Below are 18,433 nucleotides of genomic sequence, written 5' to 3'. Positions count from 1 at the left end.
TTTGCGTGTGGATATCCAGTTGTCCTAGCACCATTTATTGAAGAGACTTCTTCCTCCATTTAATGGTCTTATTAGCACTTTTGTCAAAAATCAATTGACCATAGATGTATGCACTTATTTTTGTACTTTCAGTTATATTCCATTGAACTATAGATCTATACTAATGCCAATATCACACTTTTGATTACCATAGCAATGTAGTAAGTTCTGAAATTAGGAAGCATAAGTCTTCCATACTTGTTCCTTTTCAAGATTGCTTTGGCTATTCTAGATCCCTTGCAATTCCATATTAATTTTAAGATCAGTTTTTCCATTTCTGCAAAAAAAGGCAGTTGTGATTTTGATAAGGATTGCTCTGAATCTGTAGATCATTTGAGGGAGTATTACCATGTTAGCAATATCAATCTTCCCATTCCATGAACTTTCATGAACATTAATTGTCTTTTCATTTATTTCAGTCTTCTTTAATTTCTTTCATTAATGTTTTGTAGTTTCCAATGTACAAGTCCCATACCTCCTTGGTCAAATTTATTCCTCAGTATTTTATTCTTTTTGATGTTATTGTGAATGGAATTATTTTCTTAATTTCCTTTTTGGATTGTTCATTGTTAATATACAGAAATAAAACTGATTTTTGTGTATTGATTTTGTGTTTTGCAACTTTGCTGAATTTCTTTATTAACCAATAGTTTTTTTGTGTGGATTCTTTAGGATTTAACTTTATATAAGTCATGTCCTCTGTTTTGCTTCTTGTTTTCCGATTGGATGCCTTTTATTTCCTTTTCTTGCATAATTGCTCTGGCTAAAACTTCCAGTACAATGTTAAATAATAGTAGTGAGATCGGGCATCCTTGTCTTTTTCCTGATCTTAGGGGAGAAGCTTTCAGTCTTTAATCTTTAAGTATGTTAGCTGTGGATATTTCATAAATGCCCTTTATCATGTTGAGGAAATTCCCTTCTATTCCTAGTTTCTGTGTTTATCATTGAATGGGTGTTGTATTTCTCAAATGCTTTTTCTACATCAATTGAGGTGATCATGTGGTGCATCCCTGGGATAAATCTCACTTGGTCGCAGTGTGTAATCCTTTTAATATGCTGCTAGATTCGGTTTGCTAGTATTTTGTTGAGGATTTTTGCCTCTGCATTCATAACAGGGATTGGTTTGTACTTTTCTCGTCATGTATTTGTCTTGCTTTGGTATCAGGATAATGGGGCCTCATAGATGAGTTAGGAAGTGTTACCTTCTTTTCTGTTTTTTGAGGAATGGAATTTTGGTGTAGTATAAAAAGGCTTGAAGTGGGAGTCACTTGATCTAAGATCTATTTCTAGCATCACTGCTAATTAGCAGCGGACCTTGGGCAAATTACTTATTCCCTCTTAGCCTCGCCTCATTCTCATGTTTCATCTTTAAAGTGAGGGTTTAAGACTAGATGATTGCTAATGTCTCTTCAAACTTTAAAATAGTTTTTCATTACTGTTATTCTGTTTAACTCCAAAGGCCCAAATTAAAGCTAAGGAATGAGAGTTTTAAGAATGTAGATTTTGGCTAAGTATTATATAGAAATTTTCAACAGTGAGGGCTGTTCCACAGTGGAATGAACTGTCTTAGAAGGGAATGCTCTTCCCATTACAACTATGTTTTATTACGGGCTAGACAACCCTGTCAGGGATGTTGTGGAGCAGATTTTTGTGAGTTTTACGGAATGGTTGGCTGGACTTCTTCTAAGTACTCCCTCTAAGCTCTAAAATCTGTATCATCGAATTACCAAGAGAGGCGAAGGCCTGTCTCATTCTTAGAGGACAAAGCTGACCTGTCGAGAGACAGGATGAGGTTTCGTTCTGTTTTTGTTTTGTTTTTGTTCTCATTACAAATGTTATACATGTTTGTTATAAAAAATTCAGAAGTGCCCAGAGAGAATCACTGTTAAACATTTGTTACATTTGCAGATTTTTTTTCTATGCATATGTTAATATTTATAAAATTTTAGATATTTATGACATCCATTAGGCTCTGCAACATTTTCCACCTAATATAGGCATACCTCAGAGATACCATGGGTTTGGTTCCAGACCATTGCAATTAAGTGAATATGCAATAAAGTAAGTCACACAAAATTTTTGGTTTCTCAGGGCATATAAAAGTTATATTTACACTGTACTGTAGTCTGTTAAGTATGCAGTAGTGTTATGTCTAAAAAAACAATGTACATACCTTAATTTAAAAATACTTTATTGCTGAAAAATGCTATCATCTGAGCCTTCATTGAGTCAATCTTTTTGTTGGTGGAGGGTCTTGCCTAGATGCTGATGGCTGCTGACTGATCAGGCTGGTGGTTGCTGAAGTTTGGAATAGCTGTGGCAATTTCTTAAAATAAGACAACAGTGAAGTTTGTTTCAATCGTCCTTTTACAAATGATTTCTCTGTAGCACCCAGTGCTGTTTGATAGCATTTTGCCCACAGTAGAACTTCTTTCAAAATTGGAGTCAATCCTCTCAAACCCTGCCTTAGCAACTTAAGTTTATGTATTATTCTAAATCCTTTGTTGTCATTTCAACAGTATTCACAGCATCTTTACCAGGAGTAGATTCCATCTCAGGAAACTACTTTCTTTGCTCATGTGTAAGAAGCAGCTCTTAAGCTGTTAAAGTTTTATCATGAGATTGTAGCAATTCAGTCACATATTCAGACTCTACTTCTAATTCTAGTTCTCTTGCTATTTCTACCACTTCTGCAGTTACTTCCTCCACTAAAGTCTTTAACCCCTCAAATTCATCCACAAGGGTTGGAATACATTTCTTCCAAATTCCTGTTCATGTTGCTATTCTGACTTCTTTCCAATGAATTGTAAATGTTCTTAATAGCATCTAGTATGGTGAATCCTTTCCAGAAGGTTTTCAGTTTTCTTTGCGCATATCCAAACAAGGAATCAATATCTATGGCAGCTGTAGTTTTACAAAATGTATTTCTTAAATAACAGGACTTGAAAGTTGAAGTTACTTCTTGATGCATGGGCTGCAGAATGGATGTTCTGTTAGCTGGCATGAAAACAACATTAATCTCATTGTACATTTCCACCAGAGCTCTTGGTTGATCAGGTGCTTGTCAGTGAGCAGTAATATTTTGAAAGGACTCTTTTTTTTTTTCTGAGCAGTAGGACTCAATAGTGGGCTTAAAATATTCAGTAAACCATGTTGTAAACTGATGGGCTGTCATCCAGGCTTTGTTGTTCCACTTATAGAGCACAGGCAGAGTAGATTTAACATAATTTTTAAGGGCCCTAGGATTTTGGGAATGGTAAATGAGCATTGGCTTCAACTTAAAGTCACCAGGTGCATTATCCCCTAAAGAGAGAGCCAGTTTGTCCTTTGAAGCTTTGAAGCCAGACACTGACTTCTCCTGTCTGTGAAAGTCATAGATGGCATCTGCTTGAAAATCTGTTGTTTAGTGTAGCTACTTTCATTCATCATCTTAGCTAGATCTTCTGGGTAACTTGCTGCAGCTTCTTCATCCTCATTTGTTGCTTCACCTTGCAATTTTATGTTGTGGAGATGGCTTCTTTCCTTAAACCTTATGAACCAACTTCTGCTAGCTTTAAACTTTTCTTCTGCAGCTTCCTCACCTCTCTCAGCCTTCAGAGAATTGCTCTGGATTAGGTTTTGGCTTAAGGGAAAGTTGTGGCTGGTTTGATCTTTTATCTAACCACTGAAACTTTCTTCATATCAGCAGTCAGGCTGTTTTGCTTTCTTATCATTCATGTGTTCACTGGAGTAACACTTTTAATTTCCTTCAAGAACTTTTCCTTTGCATTCACAACATGGGTTAACTGGCACAAGACGCCTAGCTTTTGGCCTGTCTCAGCTTTCAGCATGCCTACTCACTGAGCTTAATCATTTCTAGCTTTTGATTTAAAATGAGAGATGTGTGACTCTTCCTTTCACTTGAACACTTAGAGGTCATTGTAGGGTTATTAATTGGTCTAATTTCAATATTGTGTGTCACAGGGAATAGGGAAGCCCAGGGAAAGGGAGAGAGATAGGGAATAGCTGGTCAGTGGAGCAGTCAGAACATACACAACGTTTGTTAGGTTTGTTGTCTTATTTGGCCTAGTTTGTGGTGCCCCAAAACAATTACAATAGTGACATCAAAGATCACTGATCACCGATCACCACAACAAATATAATAATAATGAAAAAGTTTGAAATATTGTGAGAATTACCAAAATGTGACACAGAGACATGAACTGTTGGAAAAATGGCGCTGATAGACATGTTCAACTCAGGGTTGCCACAAGCCTTCAGTATGTAAAAAACTGCAGTATCTGCAAAGCGCAATAAAGCAAAATATAATAAAACAAGGTATGCCTGTACTGGCTCTCAGATATACAAGCCTTATTAGTTTGTATGTCTATCCGTGTTAGTATGTGTGCCATCCTTTTAAACTACTAAAGCATAATATTCTTTTAAATTGTTTTTTTTTTAATTTAACTTATGTCTATTAATAGATGTGTTAATTAACAGTTTATCTCAGTTGCAACAATGGTTCAGTAAACTTTTCACATATATAATTTGCATAGCTGGGCTGGCGTTTCTGGAGAATGAATTCCTAGAAATGGAATTGCCTGGTCAAGTGGAATTGCCATTTAATCATTAATGGATCTTGTCAAATTGCCCTTCAAAAAAGTTATAGCAGTTTATAATCCCACCAAGAGATGTTAAACAGTGCTATTACCCAGTGTTAAAGAGAGTATAGAGAATCCTCACTATTTTTAATCTTTGTCAATCTAATAGGGTGAAAATACCTAATTTAAAAATCAAGTAGGGCTTCCCTGGTGGCGCAGTGGTTGGGAGTCCACCTACCAATGCAGGGGACACGGGTTGGAGCCCTGGTCCAGGAGGATCCCACATGCAGCGGAGCAGCTGGGCCTGTGCACCATAGCTGCTGAGCCTGCGCTCTAGAGCCCGCAAGCCACAACTGCTGAGGCCTGTGTGCCTGGAGCCCGTGCTCCGCATTGGGAGAAGCCATCTCAGTGAGAGGCCTGGGCACCGCAACAAAGAGTAGTCCCCCTCGCTGCAACTAGAGAAAGCCCGTGCACAGTGGCGAAGACTCAACACAGCCAAACCAAAAATAATAAATAAATTAATAAATTATTTAAAAAATAATAAAAAAAAAATAAAAGTCAAGTAGTTCTGGCACTTTCCTGGCAGTCCAGTGGTTAGGACCCACACTTCCACTGCAGGGGGCACGGGTTCGATCTCTGGTTGGGGAACTAAGGTCCCACAAGCTGCAGCGTGGCCAAAACAAACAAACAAAACAAAACAAAAAAGTCGAGAAGTTCTGTAAGGTTTAAAAAGCAGAGCACATCAGTCCTCTGCCTATCTCTATCCATCCCTGATTATTATTTCAGTGGCAACCACTTTAAACTTTTTTTAGTTGTTTTCTGATCCTGACCTCTATATTTTTAAATAACATGATTACACATACACTCACACACACATACATATATACACACACACATATATATATATAATTTTCCTTTTGACTTTCTACCATGGAAGGTGGTAATTATCTTATACTGCTACACTATACCCATCACATACACACTTTTCCTCCCAGTTTTTAGTTAAATAAATATTCCCTGTTTACATTATTGTGACATATAAATGTTATTCACAGTTGAACCACTTGGTGTATTTGGTCATATTTTCTTTCCTTGCTTAAGATTCTTTTGGAATGTTTCTTACTGATTTATAACAGCTCTTTGTGTATTATGAATAAACCTTTTGTCATACATGTTGCAGGTATCTTTCCTCAGATTGCTATCTGATTTTATTTGTAGAATTGGTACAGAAATTTTTGTAGACTAGATTTATGAACCGCCCTGTGGGCTGAGGATTCTGTTATTTGCTGTTCTGTTTGGATGGCCCATTTGGTATTCCTTGTTTTCCATCCTGGTGCATCTGAAGGTCTTCTCCCTGCCTAAACAGATTTTAGGTACTTGCTGTAACTGCAAGTTTGTAGTTCTTTTTTTTTTATAGTTCTTGAGGGACCCCCCTCACCTTGAAATTCAAATCTGCTCTAGGCTGAAGATGGGCTTCAGGGAGGAGAAGCAGAGCAGAAATATAGTTGGGCCATCACTAAAGTATGAACTTCACTATTACATAAACATAATTAATAACACCAGCTACCGTTTATTGAGTACTTCATAATGTGCCAAGTATTTTGCCCTGCGGTGGGTAATTTTATTTTTTGCCATTGTATGGATCTAGAAACTAAAGCTCAAAGAGATTACTGAGCTCCACTCAACCAATGATTAGCAGAGTCAGGATACACGTCCAGTCCCTCTGACTCCTATGCTCTCCTTCACTCTTCCCTGATGTCTGTTTGTTTGTTTGTTTGTTCAATTAGCAAATATTCTTTGATCCTTTTTAGCCCCGTGCTAGGGCAGTAGTCAGTTAATATTGTTTCACGGAGAAATCACTTTGAAAAAGAGTTTATAAAGTTGGATATTCATATTCCCTATGATCCAGGAGTTTAATTCCTAGATATATGCCAAGAGAAAAGTTTGCACATGCATCCCAGGAGGGAGGATGTACCAGAATTTTCCTATCAGCACTATTTGTAATAGTAAAAACTTGAAAATGACCTGATACCCATATATAGGTGAGTGGATAGGTTAGTTGTGATATATTTTCACAATGGATATAACTTATAAAATAATACATATATAAATATATGGAATAACACAAAAATAATTAACTGTAGTTACAAATCATGGTAAGGATGAATCTTAATATAATATTGAGTGAAAAAAGTCCCAGAAGAGTACTTATAACTTTATACCTCTTATAGAAAGCTAAAAACAATGAAAACTAAACAATGTTTTAGAAATATGTATGTGAGTGATAAGATCATATTTTAAAAAGCAAGGGAATGATAAAATCAAGATTCAGGATAAGGCTGATGTTGGATGGAGAACTGGAGGATAGGATAGAGAAGAAGAGGACGTAGCTAAATATAAGTAAATTTAGGTGTTCCAGTTCTTATGTTGGATGGTGGGTTCAGTATTTGTTATATTATTAAAAAATAATTAACTTGAAAAGGAAAGAAATCCTGTCACTGCTTCACATAAATGAACCTTTGGGACATTATGCTAAGTGAAATAAGCCAGTCATAAAAACACAAATACTTCCACTTATATGAGGTACCTAGAGTAGTCAGATTCATACAGAGAGAACGTAGAATGGTGGTTGCCAAGGGCTGGGGGTGGGTGGGATTGGGAAGTTGTTGTTTAATGGGTACAGAGTTTCAGATTTGGCAAGATGAAAAAGTTCTGGAGATCTGTTGCACAGCAGTGTGAATGTACTTACCGCTACTGAACTCTACACTTTTAAAAATGGTTAAGATGGTAAATTTTATGTGGTTTTTTTTTAACCATAATTAAATTTTTTTTGGCCATGTTGCACAGCTTGTGGGATCTTAGTTCCCCAACCAGGGATTGAACCCAGGCCACGGCAGTGAAAGCGCTGAGTCCTAACCACTGGACCATCAGGGAACTCCCAAAAATAATTTTTAAAAATTAAAACAAAAGTGATCTATGCATAGACTAACGAGAATATTCATTAACCAGAGATTCTGATTAATCTTTTTTCTCTACTAGAAGTTCAAAAATAAAGGCAAGAAAGAAAGCAGTTCCCAAGACAGGGATTTACCTTACCAGGTATTAAGACATACTATAAAAAATAGACAAATAGGGCTTCCCTGGTGGCGCAGTGGTTGAGAGTCTGCCTGCCAATGCAGGGGACACGGGTTCGAGCCCTGGTCTGGGAGGATCCCACATGCCGCGGAGCAACTGGGCCCGTGAGCCACAATTGCTGAGCCTGCGCGTCTGGAGCCTGTGCTCCGCAACAAGAGAGGCGGCGATAGTGAGAGGCCTGCGCACCGCGATGAAGAGTGGCCCCCGCTTGCCGCAACTAGAGAAAGCCCTCGCACAGAAACGAAGACCCAACACAGCCATAAGTAAATAAATAAATTAATTAAAAAAAAAAAAAAGAATAGACAAATAGACCAATGGAAGAGTGAAGATCTCAGAGATAAATCCTTGTATAATGGGAACTTAATATACACTAAAGATGTAATCACCAATCAGTGAAGAAAATAATCATTGTTAAGTAGATTGTGTTGAGAAAACTGGCTCACCATATGGGGAAAAATTAAAACTAAATTCCTATATAACACTGCATACAAAAAGGAACTAAAGATAGATTAAAGATCTAATTATGAAAGGCAAAATTATGAAGTTAATGAAAAGTGTGTAAGATAATAAGATAAAGATTTGATAAATTTGATTATATTAAGATTAAGGATTTTTGTTGGATAAAGGATACTATAGGCAAAGTTAGCTGATAATAGAATGAGAGATTAATAATGATTAAAAGTGACAATAGATTAGTATCTAGACTATATGAAGTAACTCCTACAAATCAACAAAGGAAAGACAGAAGCTCCAATAGAAAAATGGGCAAAGAATATGAACGGGCAGTTTACAGGAGAGGAAATCCAAAAGTCCATCAAGCCTGAGAAGGGATGCTCAAAGTCATTAGTAGTTAGAGAAATGAACATTAAAACAGCAATGAATTATCAATTTATTCGATTGGCTAGAAACTAGAAAGCCAGATATTTCCAAGTATTGGCATGGATCAGAGGCTGTAGGAACCCCCATGCATTCTTTGTGGGTGTGAAGCCTGTTGCAGGCATTGTGGAGAGCAGCATGGCACTATTCAATCAGATGGAATATATACATGTCTTGTGGCATATCCTAACAGGATATATGAGAGGGTGTTCATTTAAATGTTAAGTTTGGCAGTTAATTGAAGAGTTGCAGGCAATCTAGATACCTATCTCTGGGTAAATAGGCAAAATGTGGTGGATGCATATCATGACACTGTGTACCTATAACAACTTGTGGACCTTAAAAGCATAGTACGGAGTGGAAAAAGTAACAAACTGAAAGATACACAACACAGTGCCGATTAATAAATCAAAAATATACATATTAAACATATTTAAAATATACATATTAAACACAAAAATATACATATTAAACACACTCCACTCTGTGGAGTGAGGAATGGGAATAAAAAAGAACCAAAACAAAACAACTCCCACAAGAATGTTGTGTAAAGGAGAGGCACTGGGTTTGTTGTTGAGTAGTAGAAATATGAGCTGTTTGAGATTAGCTGTCAGAGCTTTCCAAAAAATGCTTCTTATGGCATGCCAAGGAATGATGGAATTAATTGATAAGGCTCTGTTTCTCTCAAACTGAATGAGATTTTCTGTTCTTCACTAGTGCTGGTTGGTGGCCCAGCCTTCCATTGGGCACCCATGACCACTAAGTAGAAAAACACTAGCTCTGTTCTCCTAGACCAGGTTTCTCAGTAGGGAGACTATTAACATATTGGCCAAATGATTCTTTATTTTTTCGGGGGGCTATCCTGTACATTGTAGGATGTTTAGCAGTTGCCGCAGCCCTGGCCTCTACCCACCAGATGACTGGTAACACCCCTCCCCCAATTGTGACAACCAAAAATGTCCCCAGACATTGCCAGATGTCCCCTGGGGAGAAAATTCACTCCCAGTGAGAAACACTGTCCTAAACTCTAGGACCTAGAGCAGCATGGATGTTGCCAGCCATGAGATTGATTATGAGCAAGTATGCCAACCTACTGGTTTCACTGTGAAAAGTATCAAACTTCTCTCTGTAATTTAGGAGTTCAAAGAAAAGAAACTTCACTTTAAAAGAAGAGAAACTTAGTCTAAATTAACTGCTGTTGGGAACAAGCGATCTTAGTTTTGTGTATTTAAATTTCAGGTACTGTTCTTTTCAGCAACAATAGTAATAATACCTTAAACTGCTTAGAGTTTTGAATTTGTTGATTTAAAAAAAAACACTTTTCTCATCTGTTCTCTCTTTGGAACCTCACAACAAATAGCTTTATAAGATAGGATAGGGATTTGTCTCCATTTTTCAGATGAGTAAACCAAAGTGCAGAATCCTGAAGTGATTTATCAGGAGCACATGACCTTTAAATTTACGTCTGGAGAGCCAGATGTAAAATCTGGTTCTTGGTTAAGTGCCCTTTTCCATACCGTACTCAACCATTTTTTGAGGTTTCCAAAAGCTTCAGGAAATTATTGTCAGTTCTGCCATGGTGATATCTGTTTTTAACTCCCCTGATTTTTCCTTTAATAATTTTTGCCCAAGTCCTTTTCTTGGATTTCAGGTAGTTTCACAACCACCTCCCTTTGCTCTACATTGTCTTGCCTCCTCAGGGTTTCCCCCCAGCTTAGTGACTGATGCTGGGAGGCAGAACTTGGGAGACAGAAGATCTGGATTGGCAGCCTAGCCCAGGCCACACTTGCTGTTTGGCTTCTCTGTAGCTCATTTTTCATCATCTGTTCAGAGAATCTAATCTTACTTGCTCCTTAGCTCCCTCAGGGATGTTAGGGGAAGGAGTAAGTTTATGCCTGGAAAGTATCCTATTTTTAAAGATCTCCAAGGAGAAGCTTTCATCATGTCTGTCTGTTACCAAATATAGTATCTTTTCAGACTCCTATCCCCTGAACTGCTGTTTCCTCCTGGAATGGATGAGTGGCAAAATCTCCTACCTGGAAATCTTTAAAGTTCTATAGATTTTTCTCAGACCAAGACATTAAGAGGGTTACTAGAATGTGGCTAGAGAATGCTAAGATGGTAAAGGGTTGTAATCCACTTCTTATGAGAAAGAAAAACTTTTCTCATCAGAATATAATAAAAACTCCTAAGTGTGATCAGCCTCCTCTGAGCCTTGCCTACCTCTTTAGGCTCATTTCTCACACCTCCCTCGGGTACTAGTTGTACTCTCTCAGGTATACCATGTCCCTGCATCATGATACCTTTCTCCACCTGCACCTATTGGACCATCAGGACAGAGATGGTAGGTTGCCTTCTTCAGGAAGCCTTCCTTGATTCCTCCACGTTGAGTGAAGCACCTCTACTCTACTTTCTTGGCCACCAGGGCCTACTCCATTATAGCACTTATCATTCTGGATTATAGTTATTTGTTTCTCCTCAGTAGACTTCTCCTTCTTGAGGCGGTTTTGTATTTTATCTTTGAATTCCCCAGTCCTTAGCCTGGTGTCCAGTAAATGTTTATTAAATGACTGCTTGAATGACTCTTTTGCCTGGAGAGGAGAAGACCTGGAAAAAAAAGACATAAAATTAGGAGAGTAAGCATAAGAAATAGGGAGTAAATTTACTCTGTGCTTCTCTGAAGGACAAGAGTTTGACCCAGAGGCAGAAGGGGGAGGCAAAGGCAGATTTTTTTCAGGTCAGCATCAGGAAAGAACTATCTAGCACATTTGTTATCATTGGAATGCCTGCTTCATGTGGTAAGGTTGACCATTAGCCAGGGGTGTGGTAGGAGGTAATTGCCAACCAAGTTTCTGCCCTGTAGAATATTCCAGCAATACGTGGGGTCTTACCAGGTCACAGAAACTGTGCTACTGTATCTGCTTGCTTGGCCTCTGGATGATCTTCAGATAATAGCCATGGCTTCCTGTAGTTTTGTCCAGGCCTAATACGCCAGTGCCTTCGGCTCTTCCTTATGTGATTTGGTTTCCAGACCCTTTGTAATCCTGGCTGCTCCGTTGTGGTCATGCTTATTCATCACTGTTCTTTCTACATTGTGGTCCTAAGACCTGATCTCAGGGCCCAAGTTTGCTTTGACAGCAGAGAGTGGTAGAGCTGCTGCCTCCTTCATTCTGGGTTTATTCTTAGTTAAACAGCGTAGTGTTGCCTTGGCTTTTTTGGTAATGGCCCTGTTGGCGTATATTCTCTGGCAGTTTGTGGTCAGGTGAAACCCCTAGATCTGTTTCACATGAGCTGCTGTTAAGCCACTCCTTCCCCAACCTATACTTGGGTAGTTGGTGAGGTTTCATCGTAAGGTTTTGGTTCTTCATTTCAGCTTATCAGGTCACAGCATGTTAGAGCTAGAAGAACTCTAGGAATGAGCTTTATTCATTTTGGATCTTGTTTCTGTTTCCCATGTTCACTGCCTTGCTCCTCTCTCCTTCCCAAGCTTTGTACTATTCACAGTGTGGTAAGCAGATCCTTTGTATTTTCATCCAAATCATTCATGAAAATATTGACCAGAGCTGTAGAGCATATCCCAGACACCTTCTTCCAATTGATCTCTGTCCATTTATCAGCATTTTTTTCATGCTGATTCAAGCTGTGAGTCTCTGACTTTGTTCAGCTACCTGGGCTTGTCCTTTTCATTTCACCCTCAGTATTCCTCTTCAGCCAAGCACGGCGGGTGGCCCTGCCCCCATAACGTAGGAAGATACAGAAGTGATGAGAATGGCAGAAGTCGGAAGTGCCAAGCATCAGCACACTGACAGGGGAGCTGGTGCCCAGAGAAGGATGTGATCTGGGAGCTCTTTTTTTGACTTTTCGTGAATTACCATTTCTGAGATGAAAGAAATCTAAAACAAAGACAGTCCATTTAAATTGGGCTAGCTCTTACTGTTAGCATCTAACATCATCAACTCAACTGTGTAGCCTTGTGGAGAGAGAAGTGGGATGTTGTTATTCTTATCTTCCAGATCAGAGAAGCTGGGATTGTTCCTCAGCAAATGTTTGCTGAATGAATCAGTGAGTGAGTTTCAGGCTAGTCTTCACTTCAGCTTCATATTTTCAGATTCAGGGAGAGAAGGATGAATGGCTTTCACACACACACACGCACGCGCACATGCACGCGCACACGCCATAATGAAGCCTCCTTCAGAACCAGAGCTCTGCCATTTCCAGTCAGTCTCCCCTTGACAGCTCCTGACCACACTGCTACATCTCTCCTCTGAACTCCCATAGCAGTGCTTGATGCTTTGCATGGCTGCCCAATTCATGAATTTATGTCTCATCACCCCAAATTCTGGAAGAGAAGTTAGGGCCACGGCTTCCCATTATTTTGTGCCTTTCACAGCATCAAGTACAGGCACTTGGTTGAGCAAACTATCAAACCACATGTGTCGCCACCAGATGGCACCAGAGTCCCTGCTATTGTTCTGAGACTCTTGAGTAACTTTCAGCCATTTATTGCCAAGCTAGCCATTAAAAATGCCTTCCTTGGGGCTTCCCTGGTGGAGCAGTGGTTGAGAATCTGCCTGCCAATGCAGGGTACACGGGTTCGAGCCCTGGTCTGGGAAGATCCCACATGCCACGGAGCAACTGGGCCCGTGAGCCACAATTGCTGAGCCTGCGCGTCTGGAGCCTGTGCTCCGCAACAGGAGAGGCCGCGATAGTGAGAGGCCCGCGCACCGCGATGAAGAGTGGCCCCCGCTTGCCACAACTAGAGAAAGCCCTCGCACAGAAACGAAGACCCAACACAGCCATAAATAAATTAATTAATTAATTAATTAATTAATTAATTTAAAAAAATACTATTCTTAAAAAGCCTTAAAGAAAAAAAGAATGCCTTCCTTAATGAGGAAGCTTCAATTTATTTAGTAAGCAAAATGCCAATAAATACTACAGTAGACACAAGTAAATTAACCAGGCAAAATTGTAACTTACCATTTTCCCCATGGTAGACTGTTGTGTTCACCCAGCCCCTCTGCCTGCTGCTTGTCAGGCACTGAGCTCTCACCCCAGCAGCTGCATTCCAGGCCTTGAAGAGAATCTGGCTTTCAAGCCTCCCTGGCACAGAGTGTCTCAATACCTGAAAGTGGCTTCAAATCCTTGGTTTGGGTTTTTGGATCATTTATTTTTCCTGGAAAGGACAAATTAAACATTATAAAGAAATTGCTATAACCTCACCACCTTTAATATGTTGATTATTTTGGTTATCTAATTGCAGTCTTTGCTCCCTTATATATGTGGCTTTATTAATTTTTGATCATGTGAAGCCATAATAAGAGCTCTCATTTACTTAATGCTTACTATGCAGCTATGCTTGTTGTTTTATATACATTGCTGCCATTGAAATATAAGAGCTATTATATTGAATCCTTACATTATATTTATTACATTACTTACATTGAATGCTTGCCTTGTTGGGTACTGTTCTAAAAGTTTTCCATGCATTAACTCACATGACCTATACAGCCTGATGAGAGTAGGTACTGTTTACCTCATTTACAGTTCAGAAAACAGGCTGTCAGAGTTAAGTGACTTGCCTAAGGTAACACAGTAAATAGCCATATTGGGATTCATATCTAGAACTCTTTAATTCTAAAATCACTGTTCATTTCACTATATTATAGCATTCTGCTTTGTTCATTTGCTCTTTAATGATTTCTATTTGTACTTCTTCTTTAGAAAGGGTGTAAGGATTTGTAGAATCGTTAAAATATGGGTTTGATCTATGTTATTCTCCTGCTGCTAGACTGTTAGCTCCTTGAGGACAGGGACTAGAGGTCATGTTTATTTATTTCTGCATTCCTCTTCTCATGAAATGCAAAGTTAGTACGTGGATGAATGAGTGACTTCTGCCTTCACTCTCCCAGGGAGTCTGAGATAAAAGGCTGCCTAACAGAACCTTAGCGTGCTAGAGCTTGAAGGAGTTTGAAAATCAAGTCAAACCCTTCCTTTAAGGAGGAAGGCCCTCCTTAGGGTGACCTACTGAGTTGGAGGCAGAACAGAACTAGAATCCAGGTTTGCTGGGCTTCTACTGGGCCATCTGGTTTCAAAAAGCCGAATCCTGTCCCTAAATCTCCTTCCTTCCTTCCCTTTCCTACCCACCCCCGCTCCTCTCTTATCTTTCATGATGTGTAAGTAGAGTAGCTTTACACCCTTAAAGTTTCAAGCCTGAACATTACAAAATGAGGCAAGATTTTCCATTCCTTTTACACCAATGCCCGGACTTACTCCTAATTATGTCTTTGTTCAACGCAGAATAGAATCCAGGTCCTCTGCCTCTCACACCCAAAATATGCAGAGCTGCAACTCACGTAGGGAAAATTATCTCTACTGGATTCCCCCACAAGAACATGCTGTTGGTGACTGATGGGGAGTGGGAAAGAGGCTATTAGGGCAGGCTGGTGGTTTTTGTGTAACAGCCAAGTTTTTGGAAAAGCTCAAAGGAGATAGGAATTCCTGTTCTTTCTCAGAGCGGACACATGTGACCAGGCCACGTGATTTAATTCTTCTCTAGTTTCTGGGCCTACTGTTTTGTAAACACCCCCATGAGCCTGTTAAAGCAAACAATGTGAAGGCTAAAGACCCTGTAGCCCTTCTTTCCACAACCACCTTCATCTACCCCCCTTTTAGTGTCACGATTCTGGTTGCCTTATCCCCTAGTTTAAATAATCTGCAGTTGTTTGTTGTGATGTATTTTCCTGGTCTCCAAGTATCTCCTAGAATGTCACCTGGAACATTATTTGGGTAGCCGTTTGTTAGTACATCCTGGTGCTTTTCACACTTTTTTTTGTAAGGCCGGAATACTTTAGAATGCTTCATTCAGAGTCAACTGCACGTTCCTATACAGTGGAATTGGTACTGAGGCTACATTGTTCACTGACCAGTGGGCACACAGCGCTGGAAGCTCTAAAGCAAAGTGGCTGCTCACCATTCTCTTCCACTGTCTCTCTTTTTTTTTTAAATATGTAAAATCACACTAACAAACTAACGCTTTTTCTTGCCACAGAGCAGTCTATGAGAGAGTAGTAGCTACAGACAGCTTAACACTAAAAAGATGCTTTAAGCTGCACTATCCAGTGTTGTAACCACCAGTCCCATGTGGCAGCTGAACACTTGAAATGTGACTGGTCTCTTTTGAGATATACTGTAAATATAAAATAAACATCGGATTTTAAAGCCGTAGTACAAGAAAAAGTAAAATATTTCATAGATAGTTTTATATTGACTACATGTTGAAACGGTAATATTTTAGATATATTGGGTTAAATAAAATGTATTTTAAAATTAAGATCATCTGTTTCTTTTTACTTTTTTTTTAACATAGCTACTAGAAAACTTACTTATTTTTTTTATAGTGGCTTTACCAGTTTATATTCCCACCAACAGTGCAGGAGGGTTCTCTTTTCTCCACACCCTCTCCATCATTTATTTCTTTTTTAACTTTATTTATTTATTTTTATACAGCAGGTTCTTATTAGTTATCTATTTTATACATATTAGTGTATATATGTCAGTCTCCCAATTCATCCCACCATGACCCCCAGCCCCCTCCCTGCTTTCCCCCCTAGAAAACTTAAACTTACATATGAGACTCACATTATATTTGGACTGGGCAGCGCTAGTCTAGAAATCCCCAAGAGTAAATAGTTTCTCAAAAGTTTTCTCTTCTATGGAACTTTAGGAAACTAGCTAATATTTTCCTCTCTATAGCCACCCCCCTTTTTTTAAAAAAAATATTCTTTCATTTCATTTAATGATACCAAGAAGAAAGCCTCTATTAAGTGCTAATTATCTGTTTTTACACCTGCTACTCACCTGAGAAGAGTAAAAATTGGGTGGTTGGGGGAGGGAGTTAGGAGACATTGGGGAGCAGGAGACTCGTGATTGGTCCAAACTTCTGACTTAGAATTGTTTTATACATTTGGAACTCTGTAGCTAACAAGTCTGAGGTAAAGGTATGAAGGAGGGAAAGTAAAATAGATACTCTTTTTTTTTTTTAATTTATTAATTTATTTATTTATGGCTGTGTTGGGTCTTCGTTTCTGTGCGAGGGCTTTCTCCAGTTGCGGCAAGCAGGGGCCACTCTTCATCGCGGTGCGCGGGCCTCTCACTGTCGCGGCCTCTCGTTGCGGAGCACAAGCTCCAGACCCGCAGGCTCAGTGATTGTGGCTCACGGGCCTAGTTGCTCCGTGGCATGTGGGATCTTCCCAGACCAGGGCTCGAACCCGTGTCCCCTGCATTGGCAGGCAGATTCTCAACCACTGCGCCACCAGGGAAGCCCCAAAATAGATACTCTTTAAAACAAATGTGCTTCCCTCTTAGGGTTCTAGTCTTGCTTTCCCCTCATTTGTCTAAATTCACTGAGGATCTGTCATGGGCCAGACAGTTTCCTGGCACAGAGGAATCAGATGAGTATGGCCTTGTCACTGCTCTCAAGGAGGTTACAGTAAGCTAGAGAACGAATTTGAATCCAGTCTCATACTCTAGGTAAGCACTGTAATGATGGTAGAAAAGAAAATGTGTTTGGAGCAATAGGAAGTCATGACTTATTCTGCCTAGAAGGGAGACTGAAGGCTTTGTGTGTCTTGGATGTGATACTCTCAGGCCGAAAGGCAGGTGGGAAGGATGTTTTAGCCTGAGGGGAACAACCTGACTACAGGCATGGGGAATGGTAGAAGGTGGTCCTTGAAATAGTAGTTTGGGGCTCCATTGTGGGGGATTTGACTGCCTGTCTAAGGATGTTGGGTCTAAGGATGTTGAATCTTATCCTGTAGACTGGGGACCCTTAGAGGGTTCCAAGCAGGGGGATGACATACTTCAAGACTGTGTGCTCCTGGGAAGGATAAATTGGAGGGGAGACACCGAATGCAAGGAGACTTAACAAAGAGGTCATAGTCAGCCAGGTAAGGGGTAGCAAGGGCTCAAATGTAAAGGAAAGAATATGTACAATAAACAGTCGGATGGGGGGGATAAAAGGTTGGTGTCAAGCACGGTCCCAGATTTCTAACTTGGGTCACTAGGAGGTGCCTTTATCCAAACTTGGAAATGTAAGAGAGGATCAGGCTAAAATGGAACACAAAAGATGCGCTCTGGATTTGCAGGTAGAGCTGCAGAGGGAGCTGGCTAGAGCTGAAGTGCTTGTGTTTGTGTTTCAGATGGTGACCCTCTTTCAGATGTGGGTTGTTCCCCTCTATTTCACAGTGAAGCTGCACTGGTGGAGGTTCCTAGTGATCTGGATCTTGTTCTCTGCCGTCACAGCCTTTGTCACCTTCCGAGCCACCCGAAAACCACTAGTACAGACAACCCCAAGGTGAGAATTTAGGTAGTGGGTAGTGGGAAGGAGCTAGGCTTCCTGAACTAATGGGTTGGGATGCACGGGAGGCAGGTGGGTTAGACTGAAAAAAATCGCAGTTTTTGTCTGCCAAGATTACTTGGCACAAAGCCCCACCAAAACGAGCTGATTGGGAGACCTCCTGCCCCATTCACAGGATAAAAACCTCCAAGTCTTTCCCTATAGCTTACCTTACAGTTTACATCAAGGTCTGTTTATATTAAAAGCTAACAAAGTAAGTAAGCAAATCCTGGTCATTGTGGTCTCATTATAACTGTCATTTTCTTCTGTAACCTCTTCTCTGATCTCTAAATTAGATTTTCTGTCACATTCTCTCCTAGTGCCCTGTAGTTTTCCTTCATAGAACTTATCGTAGTTTATAACTAAATATTATTTTGAGTGTCTGTCTCCCCCACTAAACTAACTA

General features: G+C 39.7%; 1 protein-coding gene across 2 annotated transcripts in view; it reads left to right on the top strand.

Annotated features, from left to right (window-relative positions):
* Positions 1-18,433, top strand: part of RNF121 (ring finger protein 121) — an 84,938-nt gene that overhangs the window by 43,464 nt on the left and 23,041 nt on the right. For both annotated transcript variants that reach the window (XM_059930902.1, XM_059930901.1), the window contains one exon: positions 17,831-17,985. In XM_059930902.1, the coding sequence (XP_059786885.1) occupies positions 17,831-17,985 (155 nt within the window). The remainder of the gene's footprint in view (positions 1-17,830; positions 17,986-18,433) is intronic.

The sequence above is a fragment of the Balaenoptera ricei genome, chromosome 8 (assembly GCF_028023285.1).
Source record: "Balaenoptera ricei isolate mBalRic1 chromosome 8, mBalRic1.hap2, whole genome shotgun sequence".
NCBI lineage: Eukaryota > Metazoa > Chordata > Mammalia > Artiodactyla > Balaenopteridae > Balaenoptera > Balaenoptera ricei.
The sequence above is the reverse complement of the archived record's forward strand: the minus strand, read 5'-3'. Positions and strand labels throughout refer to the sequence as shown.